The sequence below is a fragment of the Microtus oregoni genome, unplaced genomic scaffold, assembly GCF_018167655.1.
Source record: "Microtus oregoni isolate MIOR12 unplaced genomic scaffold, Mior012 000025F_ref0000491, whole genome shotgun sequence".
Lineage (NCBI taxonomy): Eukaryota > Metazoa > Chordata > Mammalia > Rodentia > Cricetidae > Microtus > Microtus oregoni.
Window position 1 is genome coordinate 12,909,944 of NW_024543084.1, and position 19,135 is coordinate 12,929,078.

Consider the following 19,135-nt stretch of genomic DNA (forward strand, 5'->3'; position numbering starts at 1 on the left):
ATAGTTGCATTTCCCAACTCAAACGCTCTGTGAAGAATCTCCCTTGCCAAATGAACGTTGTATACGGAACTTGTCACAGTCCTTTCTCCTGACATAAATGAAAGATAGCATTGCCTGGCAAGTATGTAAAACAGCTCCGACAAGGTAGCAAGGAGAGACAAAGAAACATACAGATTCTGATGCTGTTCGGAAGCTGAGGGGAGGAGGGGGGTCCTTTGCAGAATGACTGACCAGCTTTCGAATGTTCCAGGTAACAACAGAACAAGCCGCTTTCATGTAGACGTCTCAATGAGATAATGACCCCACTTCTAATTAGCCAAAACATGACAAAAATCTCAACTTCTACAGCAGTAAAAGCTGCCAAGGAGATCACCCAAGTGACAAGGCTCTTCCTTCAAAAGTTTGCGGGTGCCCATGGTGGCTGTAATTATGAGCTCTAACACGGTGGGAGACTGTTTTGAGTGTATTTAAAAAATAAACAAGGGAAAGGACCACCCTTTCATTAGAGTTGGGTTCATCTCATGTCAGTGACTTTTTTCTCCTATTAAAATTGTTCATTGAAGGTTGGTATCTGTTTATCATCCCAAAATTACATTTCTGTTCTCTTAGGGACTGTAGCCTTTAAAAAAAAAAAATCACATTCGGTGTCTAGTTAGTAACAAGAAAAGACTCCTAAAACTGCAATTTCAGAGGGAAAAAAAAGCCACAAGCAAGAACCCCAGATTGTACCTCTGAGTCCCCAAAGGCATTGCGCTTCTTTGTTCTGCTAAGAAAAATTAACCTCAATCTCAGCTCTGGGCCCCCAGGTTGATTACCATAGTCATTTAAATACTGTAATCTCATTTTCATCCTGGGGATAAGGGGAGGGGGGGGTGCTGAGAAGGGATTGGGGAGCGAGGCTGGAGAGAGAAAGAGAGCCAGGGAGGGGAAAAGCCGGAATAAATTTATCTGACAAAGGGATCGTGCCTTTCCGCGTACAGAACCTATTTCGGATCCTTCCACTTGATTGGAAAAGTTGATGAAGTTTAAATGAAGCAGAATTAGAACCTCAGGCTGCCGGAGTATTGACGGGGGAGCTTCGCAAGAATGTGCAATTCAATGGCCGTGGTTTGCGCGGAGGACAAGGGAGAGGCCTAAATGGTATAATCTTCAATCGCGTCCAACATTCACACTGACAAGGCAGGGTAATGAGTTAGGCCAGATCAGGCCTGTTGGTTAAAGAAATTAATCCCTCCCGCTGCCCAGAGACAGGCTTTGATGCCTATTGTGTGGCCCGGCCCAGTCTATCTAAATGGAAACTAACGGGGGCAAGGGCCAGCACCCGCTTTTCATCGCTGAGACTAATCTGATAACAATTTGCTTTCTCTGATTAGGGAGGTAGAGAGAAGAAGGGACCGTGTGTGGGAGAAGAGAAGCAGGGCACCTTCTCTTTGAAAGGGTGAGGCCATTCCCAGAGGCCTGGACAGAGCTGTGGCTGGAGACATCCCAGCTTTAGGGACGGCAGATACACGCTCTTCAAATGACCCCAGGGTTCAGGCTTTCCTGGGAAACCAAAAGCCATGCTGATTTTTGGTGATGCCTCTTAAAATATAAGTGGTGTCCCTGCCCATGCAGATTCTGAAGGCGGTCCTGACCTGTTCTCAATGTCCTTTGCCACGGGTGACTGTCTTCCGGTGCCCTTGTTGTGACATGCATGTTGCCCTTCCTAGGGTGTCCATGTTCTCCTCTTGTCTGGCCACATTTCCTATGGAAAACGAACTTCCTCTCAGCCACTTTAGTCCCTCTGGATCACCCCCGCATACTAGCCTCTCCTCTTCCTAACTCTTGCATCCCTGTGAAGTCATCTCATCCATAGTGCGGCTTATCTGCCAGCCCCATGGAACTCTTCTGAGAGCAGGTAAGGCCTCCATAGATGACCTGCCTCTGTAGGCTGATCCAGACATAGCTGACTTAGATGGACCTGCTGGATCCTTCTGTCCTATCAGGACAAAGTTGTCTCCTAAGGTACCAGGCAGTAACACACATCGCCTGATAAGCAGCAAACTCATTCTAGCCACAGACAGATACCAATCCTGCCATTTGCCCTCTGTGTGACCTTGGAGATGTCACCCAAAGCTCAAAATACGGATCTCACAGAGCTGAGAGGCTGTATATGAAAAATATGGTACTGAAGGGGTTGGCGTGCAGTTCAGTGGTAGAACACTTCCCTGGCGAGGGGACACCCTGAGCTCCGTCCCCAGCACGTATAAAGGAAAAGAGGAGGAAAGGCCACGATTTTGAGTACATTTGGATGGGAAACATAAATAAGGAAGGCAGCAGTGGGCAATCTCCTGGGCAAGAGATGCTAGGATTGACTGTGTCGGTAATCTCCCTTTGATAGCGTGTGTGTGTGTGTGTGTGTGTGTGTGTGTGTGTGTACATGTGCATGCATATGAAGGCCAGAAAGAACCTGAGGGAATCAGTCCTGTCTCTCTACCACGTGAGACCTAGGGATTGAACTCAGGCTGGAAGGCTTAGTGGTGAGTGCCTTTTCCCATTGCACCACCTCAACAGCCCTCGATGATACCCCTCAAAGTCTTCACAAGCATGACAGGAAAGAAGGATGGAAGGGAGGGAGGGAGGGAAGGATGGCTTGACACTTGAGAGGCTCTTGATGACTGGCAGCCATTGCTGTCACTAAATTCTTCTGATTTGGTTAGTACTTTTTCTGTGGCCTGGTGCTGTAGGGTCCCCGCTTGACTTGGTTGGTTCCTCTGGCTGACTTCAGGCAATTGGTGTGAACTCTAAGCCTCGGTCTCACAGCTGTGAGCTAGGAACAGGAGTACCTGCCACCTTTTAGAGATGTTGCAAAGGCACGGGGGACGTGATGCATCAGAAAGTCCATTTGCTCAGCATGGAGTATTCCTCTGGGAGGTCAGCAGGTCCAATAGGTTTCTGGTCGAGAGTGTGAGGTTCTGGGCTCAGCCTCATCCTTGAATTTCCACTCTGGAAGAAGCTAAACCCAGGAACACCCTGCCACCAGGACGGCTGAAGAAAGCCTGGGGCTCTCGGGAATGTGGGGCAGACTCCTGCTTTCCTTTTGGAAGAGGAGTGTCTAAAAGATTTACTTAAGCCTCTGAATTCATGCCCACTGGGTGTCTCCAGAGCTGGCAAAATCTTCAGTGACAGTTTATAAAGGTTTTGGAAGCAACCATAGCACTCGGCCCAAAGGGACAGCAGGTGACATTCGGAGCATTTCAGACTCGGGCTTGTTGAATTTGCAAAAAGTAAACAAATTGAAGATTGTAACCCTAACCCATCAGTGAGGCACATGTCCTGCCATCATCTAGCTCCCAACAGCCAGCTTGAGAAGAGACCAGGATGCTCCTAACTCACCCACTTCAACAATTGCACACAGTGACCTGCACACCTCTGTCTGTCCCTAGACGCCCAAGCCCCTCAGCACAGGAAGAGTCACAGTGGCTGGGACTGATGTGGATTTCTGGACCTGACTCTGGGGCCTTTGGAGTCTACGTCCTTTAGTCCTTAGCTTTGGGTTCCTCAAGTCTTTCCAGGCCAGACACAGCCTCATCTTAGCCCTTCCTGTTCCCAGGGACTCATGGTGACCACCCTGCCCGTCTCCTTCTCCAGGGTGCCAGGTTATCCCTGAATACATTTCCATAAAAACCTCTCTTGTTTCGTTTTTTGTTTGTTTGTTTGTTTTTCAAGACATGGTCTCTATAGCTTTGGAGCCTGTCCTGGAACTCGCTTTGTAGACCAGGCTGGCCTTGAACTCACAGAGATCCTCCTGTCTCTGCCTCCACTTCGGTGCAGGGATTAAAGGTGTGTGCTACCACCGCCTGGCTCCACAAAACCTGACTTTGCCTGGAATCACTTCCTCTCAACAGCTACCAAACACAACACAAACACTCCGCTCCTCTGAGAAGGTCAGGCTTAAAAGCCTAGAAGTGGGTCTAGCCTCTGGTAACAGGTCCCTTGGCAGCCTTGTCCTGAAGAACACTGGTCTTACTGCCTGTTTTCCAAGGCCTGTCTGCTGCAAGGACAAAGGCTACCTTGTCCCATGAGGTGCCCCTGGTGGACAGACAGCTAGGCACAGATATCCAGCGAGTGGCTGAGCGTGTGAAGTTAGTGTGGGCTCAGGCTGGCTGCAAGGGGAGGAGGAATCCAGGGTTTCGGAAACGAGACTGAAGGATTTGAGAGGTGCACCACACAGACCATGAGATCATCACTGTGGTCCCAGGGCCAGGCACACCTAATTCAGAGGACGTGTGTGGCCCACAGTACACGAATGAGTGAATGCATAAATGACACACAGCCAGGAGAGGAGCGAAGGAGTCAGTGTAGCTATCCGGTGCACCCTCCACCCCACCACACCACATAGATACTAGCCCCTCTCCTGGAACACTTTTCTCCCCCAGCCAAACACTGACTGACCCGGCAGCTAATGGCGCACCAGCTTCAGGCTCACTCACTAGCCCAGGGCCTCTTCCATGCTCCTGTACTATTTATCATTTTGTGTTCTGACTTTGTAGCGTGCCTGCCTGGCATGCACAACCCTCCGAGTTCAACCCCTGCCCAAAGAAAACCAAGCTTTGTAGCACACTCCTGGAACCCAGCACTCAGGAGGTGGAGGCAGGAGAATCAGGAGTTCAAAGCCATCCTTGACTACATGGTGAGTTCAAGACCAGGCTTGGCTACATGAGACTATCTCAAATAAAATTCTTTATTTTTTAAAGAGTGACCCTAAAGCTTCCTGTTTGGGGAATCTGACTCCGCTCTCACCTCTCCAGCTCCCTGCACACAGCTTCTGACCTCCCTTGCTTCCTGCTGCCCACAGCCCTGAGCAAGGATCCCACCCTGACCGGGCTACTGTAGCTTCTAAGCCTTCGCTGTTCTTTCTTGTCTGTCTTCTGCCTGCTGGGTTGTGGGCTCCGTGAGAGCACCGCCCGGACCTGTATCCATCCCTGCACCAGGTGCATAAGGCGCGCTCAGAAAGGAAGCGTTGGCTAAAGCAGCAAAAGAATGATTGCTGGTTTTTGTTTTTGTTTGTTTGTTTTTTGAGACAGGGTTTCTCTGTAGCTTTGGAGCCTTTTCTGGAACTCGCTCTGTTAGGACAGGCTGTCCTCGAACTCACAGAGATCCACCTCCGCCTCCTGTGTGCTGGGATTAAAAGCGTACGCCACCACCATCCAGCAGACTGCCATTTTCTACCAATTCCTTCAGAGCCCTCACAGAATCAGAGGAGGTTTGGTCCTTCTCGCTGGGAGCACCTGCACAACGCTGACTGTCCTGCGGCATCTGCCCAGTCCAGCCTCCCTCCAGCGGCCCCTCCTCCATTCATACCCAAGTCAGATCAACTCACTTGACAATCCAGACCAGCTGCACAGTCCTTTCTGCTCCTGCCTCGACTTCTGAATGTGGTGCCTTGACCTCCCTCTCCTCTCCTTCCACCCTCAATAACTTGGTTCCAATCGTCAAAGACTAGTGATTCCCCCGGTCAAAACTATCAGCCCACTGGACACAGATCTTTAAACCCCTTGTGCTTCCAGCCAGGCCTCCCCATCACAGGGCAATAAAACATTTGCTCACGGACTGATGTGTTCATTAGCAATTTCAAATGCCTTCCGTAACCAGACCGAACAACAGCCAAAGCCAAGCTCTGTTGTGTTGTTTTGTTTATTTTTGCAGTGCTAGGAGTGGAACCCAGGATCTCTCCAGCTAAACAGGTGTTCAAAGCCCGAGCTACCCAGTTTCTGTGTTCTTAAGAGCTCTGCTAGAAGGCAGAGGGAACATAGAAATGCAATTCTACAAAATTCAAATAATGACATCTTAAGGTGGTGGCATGGCCTAATTCACTCTGGTCCACTAAACGGAATGGGTGGAGTCAGCAGCAAACTTCCCCTTCACTCAAATGCCACAGCCTCTCCGTGAGTTCTTGGGGCATCCCAACTTCGTGAAAGGCTGTGACATCCGAGCATCGGCAAACTGGGACTTTTTCTCTGGTGCAATGGTCCAGTTTAGATGCTCTATGGTCACGTGCAAATGGCCAGCCACCTGGCAGCAGTGTGGCCATCCATCCCTTGAAACTGAAGAGCTTCTAAGGCGATGCTTTTATTCCCTTAGACAAAACACAAAGAGTGCTCGTCCACACAAAGACATTTAGCCTGCATGCCTCTGAGTTCCCCCACCTCCCAGATACGTATTGTTTGGTTCCTATAAAAGATCAAAACTCCCTCTTTGGGGGTCATTATGTATTTTCTGCAGTCCTTTTGACGGACCCTTCCCCCTTTCTGGGTGTTGCCTGTGCTGAACTCTAAGTTCATTGACCCGTGTCTGTTTCTTGACCCACCCCTGGTGTGCCTTCAAATTATTGGGTGGATCATTACAGCTGTTTTCCTTCTAAAACGCGTTCCTGCTTCCCTGAAATGTGGTATTTAGTGCCACGAGAAAGCACAAGATCTGCCATGGGGCGCTGACCCACTATAAGCTTAATTTTTCTACACTGTGTCAATCCTCCACCTGAAATCTTAACTTAGTTCATACAGAGTGAGACAGGACCCTGGACGTCTGAAGGGCAGGGACGCAAAGCTCATACACCAGTCAGTGATTGCTCAACAAACCCGTCTCTCTGCTAATGAGCTTACTTAATGAGTTATTGAGCCACACCGCAAGAAGGCTGAAAATATTAGTTTTCTTAAATTGCAATGTGGGCAGGGATTGAAGCAGACAAGTTGCAGACAAACATCACTAAGGGGAAAGAAATAGACTAAAGGAGGAGATTTAAAATAGCATCCGCCGTCGGGAAGGAGAGGCAGAAGCAAGCAAAGAGAGAAGCAGCTCAGACCAACTGTTTGGTTTCCGTGAGTCTACATTAGATTTTCCAGAGGCTGTGTTGAGCTACAAACAAGCCCCCCACTTTTGCTTATGTCTTCTAGTTCAAGGTCCCTCAGCCTCAAAACTGTTGACATTTGGAGACTGGTTCCTAGATGTAGGCGGGAGGGGCTGGTTTCACACGATGACAAATTGAGCAGCGTCCATGACCTCTGCCCGCCGAGGAGGGGCCGACAGCACCTCCCTGGCAGCTTCACCAACCAAACACAGTGGGTTCTGGAAGTAAGTTCCTTGGAGTCCGCTGATCTCCAAAGTACGTATCGCTGAGTAAAACTGCCCTCCTCAGCTTAGAGCCGTCAACGTCACTCAAGTGTTTTCCTGTTTCTGTGAGGTAGCATCCCATCTCCACCAGAGCCTGGACACATGGGTGAGACAAGCCCAGCAGAGCTCTTCATCTGGCTTAACCAGCACACGCTGTCGGCTCTAGTGTAGGGTAAGAAAGTTTGGGGTAGAGACAGCGTCGCTCAGTTAGAGCGCACACTGCGATAAGCATCAGCACTTGGTAAACGTGAAAACTCACCGTGTTTAGATTCAACATTACATTTACATTTTTTATTAAAAAAAGTATGTGTGTACCTGTGTGAGTTTATATGTACCACATGTGTGCAGGTGCCTGAGGAGATCAGAAGAGGGAGTAAAATCCCTTGGAGCTAGAGCTACAGGGGGTTGGAAGCCACCTCACATGGGTTCTTGGGAACCGAACCCTCCCCTGCAAGTTTCCAGTGAGAGCTCTTAATTGCTGAGCCATCTCTTCAGCCCTTAACATTTACCTAACAAAAGTATTTGTGATGAGGTGCATAGAAAACCAAAGAACTTGCTTTTAAAGTGCTCTCTGGGGGTACCCATGGCTAGCCATGACCTAGTGATCCCATGGAATCCTCATTACTCTCCCATGACCAGGTACCAACTCTGGCCTCCTCACTGATACAAGAAACAGAGTCTCGGAGATAACACCTCCCACCCCTATGTGGCAGAACAAGCAAATGGCTGGCATCTGTTGGCTCCGGAACCACTCTAGTGACCTCCCCTCCATAGGGGAGCTCAGCTTCATACCTGCCTAGCCAACTTGGAATTGTGTCCTCATTTGCACCGATGGAAGAACTTGAACAAGGAACCAGGGGACATTTGCGCTTAAAGTTGAATTGTAGCCACTGGCCAGCAGCTGCTTGGAAGGTTAGCTTCCTTGGCATTCGTATGAAGGCAGCAAACAACGAGAGTTGCTGACCAAGGCAGCACATTCTTGGTGCTGTGCCCCCTTTGTTTTGCCTGCCACCCTGAAGGTCACCGGGCAGGAGGGAGAGTCCAGCAGGCGCATTGCTGGGTTTAACACATCCAGGTCTCAAGGGCTAGAACAAAGTTCTATGGCTTTCCTGCAAGAATAGAAAGTCTCAGATTGGGAAAGGTCCAATCTTCCCGGGTAAAACACTTTTACAAGGCTCCCAAACAGGAATGCAGAGCCGACAGCCCAGAACCAGACCTTAAAGTGCAGCTACAATATTGGAGAGCCCGCGTGAATGTTTCTTGCGGGATGCTTTTAATGAGAAGTGTTTTCTTCTTAAGCTTTGGAAAGGAGGATGCAGGCTGAAGAGGTTAAGAGCACTGGCTGCTCTTCCAGAGGTCCTGAGTTCAGTTCCCAGCACCCACATGGTGGCTCACAGCCATCTGTAGTGGGATCTGATACCCTCTGCTGGCATAAAGGCATGTATATAAGGGTGCTCTGAGTGACTGACTGGTGCCTATTTGTTTTGTGGCACTGAGTGGGGGTGGAGGGTAGCGATTCATACGCACTAGGCACAGCTCTATGCCCTCAGTCTAGACGCAATCTTAAAGATAGAATCACTCCATTTGTGAGATCTCCAAGGCTTCTGGGACCCCTAGAAAGGTTTGAAACCACTGCAATAGAAAACAGGGTTTGGAGGCAGAGAGCTGATCAACTGGTTAAAGAACTTGCTGTGCAAATGCCATGCCCTGAGTTCTATCCCTGGAAGCCACACGGGGTCAGAGAACTGACTCTGATCACCACACAAGTAAACAAAAGATGAAAGAGCCTGACATGCATAGCCCCCAGCGCTGAGTCCAGAGTGTTCTGAAAGCTATAAGGAATAACCGCTGACCCGTCCACCCAGGTCTCAGCGTTCTTCCTGAAGATCAGCCTTCCCTTCAAGCCCCAGACATGTTCTGAGTCACATGATCAGAGGGTGGCTGGGTTTAATAGGAAGAACCCCAGTTCTGAGGTCTTGTCTTCATTTATGCACCCTCTAGTGCTAAGAGACAGAAGAGAAAGGTTACTCTGCAGCAGGGCGCCTGCCCTGGGGGCTGCAGTGAGGAGCCAGTGGAGGAGGCAGCTGCCCTGGGGGCTGCAGTGAGGAGCCAGCGGAGGAGGCAGCTGCCCTGGGGGCTGCAGTGAGGAGCCAGGAGAGAGGGCAGCTCTTCTCTCTGGAATGGTCACAGACTTGGGCAGTGGGTTTTGTGCACTGCTTCATCTGCTGCCCCCTGAAGGATGAGGCTGGGCATCAACCAGAGAGAGGCTTTGATTTAAATGAAGAAAAGGGGACAGCAGAAAGAAAGAAAGAAAGAAAGAAAGAAAGAAAGAAAGAAAAGAAAAGAAAGAAAGAAACTTGACAAGGTGGCTCTCACTCGTAATCCCAGCTTTTGGGAGGTGAAGATGGGTGGATCCCTGGGGCTCCTGGCCAGCCAGATTAACCTACTTTTTGAGTTCTAGGTTAGTGAGATCCTGTCTCAAAACCAAGGTGGATGGCTTCTGAAAAACAACACCTGAGGTTGACCTCTGACCTCTGCACACATACACACACAAACATGCCCACAGGTATGCACAAACACACACACACACAATGCAGTAGTGTGCACACACAAACATGCACACACTCACAAGAAGGAAGAGGGAGAGAAGTGAGAGGGAGGAGGAGAAAGAGGGGGAGGAGGGAAAGAGGAGGGGAGGGAGAGAAAGAGGAAAAGAAGGGAGGAGGGAAGAGGAGGTGGGAAGGAGGAGGAAGGGAGGAGGGAGAGGACGAGTTAGGAACAGAGAAAACAAGGATGGATAAACCCACAGCAGTGCATCCGGCCCAGACTGAACCACAGGATGGTTTTTAATTCCTCACTAACATTTCATTTCCTCCCATTACACTGTAATTGAATGTAAGGGGGCTGAGCGATCACAGCCATATTCTCTTCGGCAGACAGACCACACGCAGTATTTTCCCACCCTATAATGAAAACACTGGTATCTTTGTGCAGGCAGGCTTTGGACAGCCTGCCTTCCTAATGCCCATCACTGTCTCCGTGTTTACGCTCACCACCAGCAGTAATATTTATTCGAGCTGTTAGGCTATTAGTGGGCATGGTGTGCTCGCCTGGCTTTGTAGAGCATCCAATTTGAACACACTCACTCCGGATAAACACATCCTTGTGCTGGTAATGATAACAACTCAACACAGCACTGAGTCTTAGGAACTGGAACTTGAGTTGGCGCGAACAGCCCCTAATGCTTGGAGTGGAAGGAAGAGCAGAATCACTCTGCACAGAGGGCTGGCTTTGCCAGTCTCCTGACCCCTGGCATGGACCTTCTTACGATAGCCTCTCCCTAAAACTGAATGCCCTGGGCTTGTGCTTCACTGGAAAACTCAGAGGAGGTGACCTGTGACGTTGTTTGACTTCTTTCGTATGTGTACCTGTGCTTCTGTGTCTGTGTGTGTATGTCCAATGGTATAGTTGTGTCTACATGCCTGGACATATGAGTCTGTGTGTGCCTGTATCTCTGTATCTTATTTCTCCAGGTAAACCCTAAATGGTCAAGTCCCTGGGGGCAGAGGCTAAGTTCAGAACTTGTTTCTATACCCCGCCCTCCCCCCCGCACCTACTAAACATTAAAAACCCTGAGGAATCCATACTGCTGGCTTCTGCAGGGACACTGAGTGGATGGTGCTGGGTCAGACTCACTTGCTAGCACTTTCGACAGCCTGTTCTACAGGATGTACCACACCTGGGTTACCCTTGATTAATTAGTCATGGCTTGCAGCCAAAACAGCATGAGGTTAGGTAATTCAGGAGACAGGGGCCTCTTCCCACTTCTGATACCAGGTCACAGCAGCACCCCAGGGTGAGTGTCTTCCCCTGGGCAGAGGCCCCTAAACCTCCCAAAAGGAGTTACATTTGATGTGGGCAAACTTCCTTCTAGCCTCAAATGCTTGATTCTATTACTTTATTTTACAAATGTGTGCTCTTCTTATTTGTGACATAAACCCCCACAGGAAAGAGAAAAACAAAGTCACTAATAAATTATGGAAAAAATCAGGTGCCCTGATCATTTGTACTTTCTGAGGGTGCTGGGTTCAGTCAGTCCCACTCCGGTGCAGCAACCTGCCTCTCCGGGGCGACAGCAGACTCAGAGCTGTCAGCGGAGCCAGCCGCGCAGCCTCTCCCGGAATTGTATTAACAGGGTATCAGCCAAGTTGCCGCGGTGGGAAGGGTACACCCTGACAGGTTTTGTGAGGGAGCCTGGAAGGCTACTGTGGCAGGATTCTGTGTTGCGTCTCCGAATTCTAGGGAAATGAGAATCAAGCAGGATGAAGCTAGATTCTTTCTCAATTTAATTTTATACTTCCCACAGAGTCCCCCTGAAGGGGAAGCTGGTTGGCTGCACATCACTTGACAATGGAGAAGCCCTTGCCAATGGAAACTATTTACATTACTTTTGTGATTGCATGAAACATCATCGCGCCGCAATTAACCACCATTAAACAAGCCATTTGCTTGGGTTTCTGCGAGGTGATCGGTTGGTGAGTGTCTACAAATAAAAAACACCTGCTTGCAAATCTGAGGCTTTTCCTTTCCCTCTGGTTGCTGTGCCCTCTTGAAGACATGTTTTTGAATAACTGGTGCAGATACGTTCTGGTAAATTCCATGGGTGGGAAATACCAGGGCTGTATTTGTTTGGCTGCATTTGAACTTGGAGAAAAAGAAAAAGAAAAGAAAAGGAACAAACAAAAACTGCTGAACCTTGCCATGAGGGGAAACAATGTGAGTGACGGCCTCTTCATGCGGGGAAATAAATATTTCCAGGGTGCCGTGTCATCTGATAGAGATGCACACTCCTTCAGGCTCAGGAAGAGACAACAGGAAAATACAACTCAGTTCCCATCATCCCCCAAGACACCAGACCCAAGCATACTCACACGAGGAGGAGGAGGGATTCACCCCCACACTGGGGCCAACAAAATGAGCAACCCCTGTAAAGGAGCCTACAAGCACAGGAGAAATGATAGAACTGTATTTTTTTTTAATGTTCTGGAACCCTAACTACTTTTATTATTTCTCTTTTCTTTAAAGCCCAAACTCCCAATGTTTCAGAATTCAAATTTTCTTTACATAGAGAAAGCTGGCTGGGATGCAGTGGCGTGGCTTTTAAACCAGCTCTGGTAGAACCTGGAGTCAAAAGCCTGGCAGAGATTTCCCCATGCACTGGCTTACAGGGCGCTCTGGCAACAAGAAGAGGCTCAGCTTCCTTTCCACATTCCCTCTCTGCCAACCTTAAAGCAGGCTGGGTTTTGACGGAAGATCTTACAGAAAGGGGTAAATATTGAATGCGGACATCAGCATCCTAACCGCTACCGGTGCTTCGAAAACCAAGGACAGAGTTGGAGGGAAACACTGCCCCCTGCTGTCACCAAAGAGCGCCAGGACCCTGCACTGGTGATCCCCATGGACCAGGACAGCCTGAAAACAGAACCCCATTGGTGGATCAATCACCACCAATACGTTGTAAAGAAATAATCATTCCTCAACTCCAGCTCCAGAAATAAGGATGGAATTTATCCAGAAGGCTGTTAAGCTGGTGCCACCTTACAGCTCAAACGCTGTCCTTGACATAACCAGGGGGAAAGCAAAGGGGGAAGAGAGGGGTGTTTCATATACCGAATTTACATGTACTGCTATGTACAAATGCTAAACATATGGTGCGCTATATAGAACATGTGTTTTTGCTATACATCTGTACATGTATAATGCGTGTGTATGCAGATATACATGTGTCACTTGGAGAGAACATTGGCCCACCACAGTAAATCCCAACCGTCTGTCCCACGTGCTTGCTGAGGTCAGCTCTCCAAGAAGTAAGCAAAGCTCTGTCGCACTGGGGAGCCATCTCTCAGAAGTCTGGTGCAAAGGATGCTGCTGCACCCAATACTGCACCTAACTTCCGTCCTGCTGCGAACATTAACTAGCCCAAAAAGGTCCAGGAGCGTCACTGATTTCCCAGGAGTCAAAGAATGCAGCCAGTTATAGCACAGCTAAGAAAAGCCAAGTTCCCTTCACAAAAGAAGGAACGAAAGGAAGGAGTTGGGGAAGGGAGGGAAAGAAAAGGAAGAAAGGAGAAAGAGGAGGGGAGGGAAGAAAAAGGAGAAAGAGGAAAGGAGGAAGGGAAAGAGAGAGAGATCTCACCACTCTGGGTTCTAATCAGTGCCCGGAGTCAGAGAAATCATGATTACTGAATCCATGGTTACCATCAGCGCGCCCATCACCCTCCGGAACCTGGGAAACTTGAGTACATTCTTAGAAGCACACTGCCCTCTAGTGGCCAAAGGTAAACTTGCTCCAGGACTACAATGATAAAAGCTAAACTTTAACTTGATTTCCCTAGCACTTAGGAGCAGAGCCACGCCCACGTGGAGTTTTCAACCAGGCGGGAAAACAGAGTAAAGCACAGAGGTCCGGCACTGAACGGGAAGGTGATTCAGCCATAACGCTGCTCGCACGCGAGTGCTGGCCAGGCCTCAAAGAGAGTATTTGCACCTCCCCACACACACTAAAGGTTTCCACGAGAGCTCCAGAGCGCCTGCTGCACAGTAGACCAAAGGTGCTGGGAAAAGTGGATCTTCGGGTGGCAAGTTCATGAAAGGGTGCCTGGGACCTGTCTCACCCTGTGGGTTTATCGAGCCCCGCAGGGATTGCCCTATTCACAGTCTTCCGCTAATGTGTGCCACTTAAGGGCACTGAGGCTCGGGGACCGGCCGCGACTGCCGACTGTCCGTCCAGACCTGTCCTGCCTAGAGCTGGTTTCCGACACTGCGCCTGGACCCCGGACCCTGAGACCAGAGGGCTCGGCAGCTGGAACCCATCGGCAGCGTAGGTGCCAGGGGAGGGGACGAGCGCGCCCGAGCGCTCACCTTGACGATGAGCGGGTTCTGAAACATGGAGTCACGCACGACCCCCAGCCTCTCGTTCTCCATGCCAGGACGGATGTCTGCCACGGTCAGCGGCCGTCGGGGCGGCGGGCAGATCTGGCTGACCGTGCGGCGCACGGGTTGCTTCTTCTTTTTCCATCGCGTGAAGTCTTGCCGGGACTTAGCCTGATCTGGCATCCTGGGGACCTCCGAGATCAGACCCCAATATCCGAGATGCAAGCCCACAGAGTTCTGCCCTACATGGGAACCCTCGCCCCACGCGCGCCGCTCCGGGCTGCACCATACGGACAGGGGGTGCACCCTGCGGCCAGGCAAGTTAGGAAGTGGAGCGCGCCCACCTGTGGAGCCCCGGCCGAGCGCGTAAACCCTTCCAAGTTCTCCGAAGTAATTCAGCCACCTTGCTGCAGACTGGAAGGGGGAAGACTATTTACACTAATCCTTGCAAAGAAATGGAATGGCCCGTCTCCTTGGCGACGGGACGCCAACGGCGCAGGAGCTTCCGGTTTCCTTTCTTGAAATTCTTGACAACCAAAGACAAACATACACACACACACACACACACACACACTCACACACACACACACACACTTTTTTTTCGAGGCAGGGTTTGTCTATGTAACAGCCCTAACAGAGACCTTTTAGAATTTTCTCAAGTCGACATACGAAAATCCAAGAATCAAGTCTAAATTGTGTTAAAAGCGGAAGGTTCTAGAGAGCCATTTATCCTTGGCTTTCGCCCTCTCTCCACCCAACCTACTCTAGTCAGTTCCCTCCCACGCTTGCTCCAAGCTTGCACACACACACACACACACACACACACCCCTGAATATCACATTAACATGTTGGTGTTGCAATTAAAACAAGCATCCTAGGCTTGGTGTCCATGCTAAAGCACCGGGTGGTCCTAAGCCAGTTTCCCTGTTGGATTCTCCTTCCCCTGTCTTTGTGAATTGGGTGGAAAGGAAGGGGAAAAAACCCAATAGTGTGTTATTCTACAACCAAATAGGGGCGGGGGAGCTGAAAATCTCAGGTCCACGAGCTTGGTTAACTAAGAACATCTGAAATCGGGGCTGGAGAGTTGCTCGGCATATAGAAGAACATGTTGCTCTTCCACAGGTCCTGAGTTCAACTCCCAGCAACCAGACAGTGGCTCACAACTGTCTACAACGGGACCTGATGTCCTCTTCTGTCATGAAGATGAACAGGAAGGCAAAGTGCTCGTATACATAAACAAATAAATCTTTTTTAAAAAATCTGAAATGGGACCAGAGAAATGGCTCAAGATGCCGAGACTGACAACCAACTTGATTCTCAGGACCCATATGGTGGAAGGGCACACTTTCAAATTGTCCCCCGATTTCCACATGAATGCTGTGGCACACACACACACACACACACACACACCAAATAAGTAAATAAGTGTAAAGCATAAAAAAAACCCATCTGGAAATGGCATCTGAGACTATTCTTAAAGGTTTACCAACCCTACAATCTGAAAAAAATTAAATGGGTGGGTTTTTTAAAATTTTGTTTAATATGCACTGGTGTTTTGCCTTCATGTATCTATGATGGTGTCAGGTCTTGGAGTTAAAGTTGTGAGCTGCCACATGGGTACTGAGAATTAAACCCAGAACCTCTGGAAGAGCAATCAGTGCTCTTAACTGCTGAGCCATCTCTCCAACCTCGAACCTGAAATTTGGAGATGAAGATTTTTCTCCGTTCTTCTGGTCCCACTGTGGAAGCCAGCCATGACAAGTTTAATATGAACAGATCACCCAAAGGAAGTTCTTTACTTCCAACCATTATCACCTGCCAGAGTAGGACTCAGCCACTGATAAATTTAACGAAGGCTTGAATCTCAGTAGTTTACCCTAAAACAATACCTGGTTGCAGAAAGAACCATAAACTAAGATTACCTGAGCACCACCCAAGAATAGACTATCCAAAGGAAATGCCTAGTGTTCCAACGCTGTAGAAAGGATCACCTGCCAGCACACACTCTCCAAGACACCTCTAGACAAATGTCAGCTAATCAGGGGTCCTGAACCTCAGAAACCCCTCACCTCCACCTTTACTACTATAAAAACCCAACTCAAACTGAGCTCGGGGCTCTCTGTTTATTATTCTGATACGTTGGACATGTGGAGAGACCAAGTTTGCAAACTTGCATAAAATAAAGGCTCTTTGCTTTTACATACAGGACTTGGTCTCCTTGTTGGCTTTTGGGGGACTTCACAGATTTGGGTATAACATCAATGGACCAGTTTCTTTCAACCTACCAGGTCCCCACAGCCTCTTATGAAATAACTACTCTGGGGCTTAATATCAGAGTTGTTTGGCTGATGGCTCAGGCTTCTTATTGGCTAGCTCTATCTATAAATTAACCTATTTCTATTAATCTATGTATTACCATGTGGTTGTGATTTACCTGTGATGCCCTGGCTTCTCACTACCCTGCAGCTACATGGCGTCTCCCCAACTCTGCCTTCTCTCTCCCTGTCTTTGCTTCATTTTCCCAGCTAGGATATATTCTGCCTGGCCATTGGCCGAAACAGTTTTATTTATCAATCAATAAGAGAAACACATAGTCACAGAATGCAGGAGGACATCCTACATCATTTCCCCTTTTCTGTCTAATTAAAAAGGAAGGTTTTGGGTGTTTTGTTTTGTTTTGTTTTTGTTTTTCGAGACAGGGTTTCTCTGTGGTTTTTGGAGCCTGTCCTGGAACTAGCTCTTGTAGACCAGGCTGGTCTCGAACTCACAGAGTTCTTTGCTTTTACATACAGGACTTGGTCTCCTTGTTGGCTTTTGGGGGACTTCACAGATTTGGGTATAACATCAATGGACCAGTTTCTTTCAACCTACCAGGTCCCCACAGCCTCTTATGAAATAACTACTCTGGGGCCTGCCTCTGCCTCCCGAGTGCTGGGATTAAAGGCGTGTGCAACCACCGCCCGGCAAAAAGGAAGGTTTTAACTTTAACATAGTAAATTTGTATATATAGGTATGTATGTATGTTTATATATATATACATTTATATACATATATATATAAACAAAACAGTTATCAAGCAAGAACCATAGTAACAATATTTAGTCCATTTGTATTTGGCAAAATTAAAGAAAATACTTTATCATCTAGTCTATCTTTGTGAGTCCAAAGCTCTATATCTAATTTATCCTTCATCATAATTAAGAAAAACTATACTTATAACTATCTAGTGTTCAACACCATCATAGACCCCAAAAGGATGTAATATTACCTAAGTTAACAGGAAGTGCATTGTAAGCAAATTCCAAAACTGTAGAATATACAAAGACATTCCACTGCCTGGACAGTCACCCAAAGTTCTTCTGTAACATTGGGGCATCCATCTTCAGCCTACAGACCCAGAGCATCTGAACTTTTCAGTGAAGCAGGGAATTTGAAGATCTGTTCTGCCTTGGACTGGCAAAGTTCGTCAGTTGCTTTCTTCTGTGTCCTGCAGAATGTCTGGCAGTTTCTTCTGTGAAGCGGGAACCCTGAAGGACCATCCTGTCTTATCTTGGCAACACTCATATTACCTCTCACTTCAGAAATTTTTCATTAAAAAAAAAAATCCAAGCTGGACATGGTGGCACATGTCTTTAATCCCAGCACTCAGGAGGCAGAGGCAGGCAGATTTCTGTGAGTTCAAGGCCAGCCTGGTCTACAGAATGAGTTCCAGGACAGCAAAGATACACAGAGAAAACCCGACTTGAAAAAAATTCAAACCTTCTAGAGAGTTAAAAATTGGGGGGGGGGGGGGATGGAGAAATAGCTCAGCAGTTAGAAGGACTTGCTGTTCCTGCCGAGGACCTGGATTTGATTCCAAGTACTCAGTGGCTCAAAAGACTCAGTAATTCCAGTTTCAAGGGATCTGATGCCATCTTCTTGCCTCCTCAGGCACCAAGTACACACATGATGTACAAACACAAGGGAAACACTCATACCCATGTATTTTTAATTGAATACAATGAGCTCGATAAAAATCTGAGGCCCTCACCTGGAGTCACAAGCCTTTGTACATTGCCACTCGTTTGAGTAGGCTCACATACATGCAGATGAACATACACACGCACACACACACTGCTGAGTTGCTTGAAACTACCTCAAACAGTGCTATATTGTGTATTAGTTCCACTTCTACTGGTGTGGTAAAATACCATGACAAGAAGGGACTTATAGAAAGAAGAGTTTATTTGTGCTTATGGCTCTAAAGGAATAAGGGTCCATTGTGGCAGCTTGGCATGGGGACTGGAAGAAGTTGCTGAGACCTCACATCCTGAACCCCAATCATATAGGAGAGGTGGAGTAGGAGGAGAGAGAGGGAAAGAGAAGGAGAGAGAGGGAGAGAGAAGGAGAGAGAGGGAGAGGGGGGAGAGAGAAATAGAGAAGGAGAAGAAGAGAGAGGGAAAAGGGGAGAGGAAGAGAGGAAGAAAGGGCAAGAGCACATTGGGAATGGCAGGAGGCTTTGAAACCCCAGAGACCTACTCCTCCACTAAGGCCACACCTCCTAGACCTCCCCAAACAGTGCCACCAACTGGAAGTCAAGTGTTCATATAGATGTAGCTATTCTAATTCAAACCATTGCAGACCTTAAAGACTTCATCCTGTATCAAGGGCATTTTCTTGGGGGGGGGTATGTTTGAAGACTTATTTCAGTTTCATACATACATATAATATACTTTGATCCTATTATACTCTTGTCCCTCTCTCCATTTGATGAACCCCCTCTTTTCGCCAACTAAACCCTCTTCTACTTTCATGTCTTAATGTATGCCCCACTGAATTTAATTAAGGTTGCTTGCCTGAGCACAGGCGGGGTTTGATTAAGAACCTGTGTCTGTACAGTAAGGCTTAGAGCATCCCCCGCCCCCAGAACCATTGATTGTCAAGGGCACTTTCGTGCAGGATCCTGTGCTCATCACGTCTACTGATGATGAGAGGGTGTGGTGGCTGTTCTTGGTTGTCAACTACGATCCAGAAGTGGAGGGCACACTTGCGATCTGGATCTTGAGATGAGA

The 19,135-nt window shown here is 48.3% G+C and overlaps 1 protein-coding gene across 1 annotated transcript in view; it reads right to left on the bottom strand.

Annotated features, from left to right (window-relative positions):
• Cfap77 (cilia and flagella associated protein 77) overlaps positions 1-14,302 on the bottom strand; it is a 122,733-nt gene extending 108,431 nt beyond the window's left edge. Inside the window, exon 1 of the mRNA XM_041675171.1 lies at positions 14,073-14,302. Within this exon, the coding sequence (XP_041531105.1) occupies positions 14,073-14,267 (195 nt within the window). The 5' untranslated portion in view covers positions 14,268-14,302. The remainder of the gene's footprint in view (positions 1-14,072) is intronic.
• Between the last annotated feature and the right edge of the window lie 4,833 nt (positions 14,303-19,135).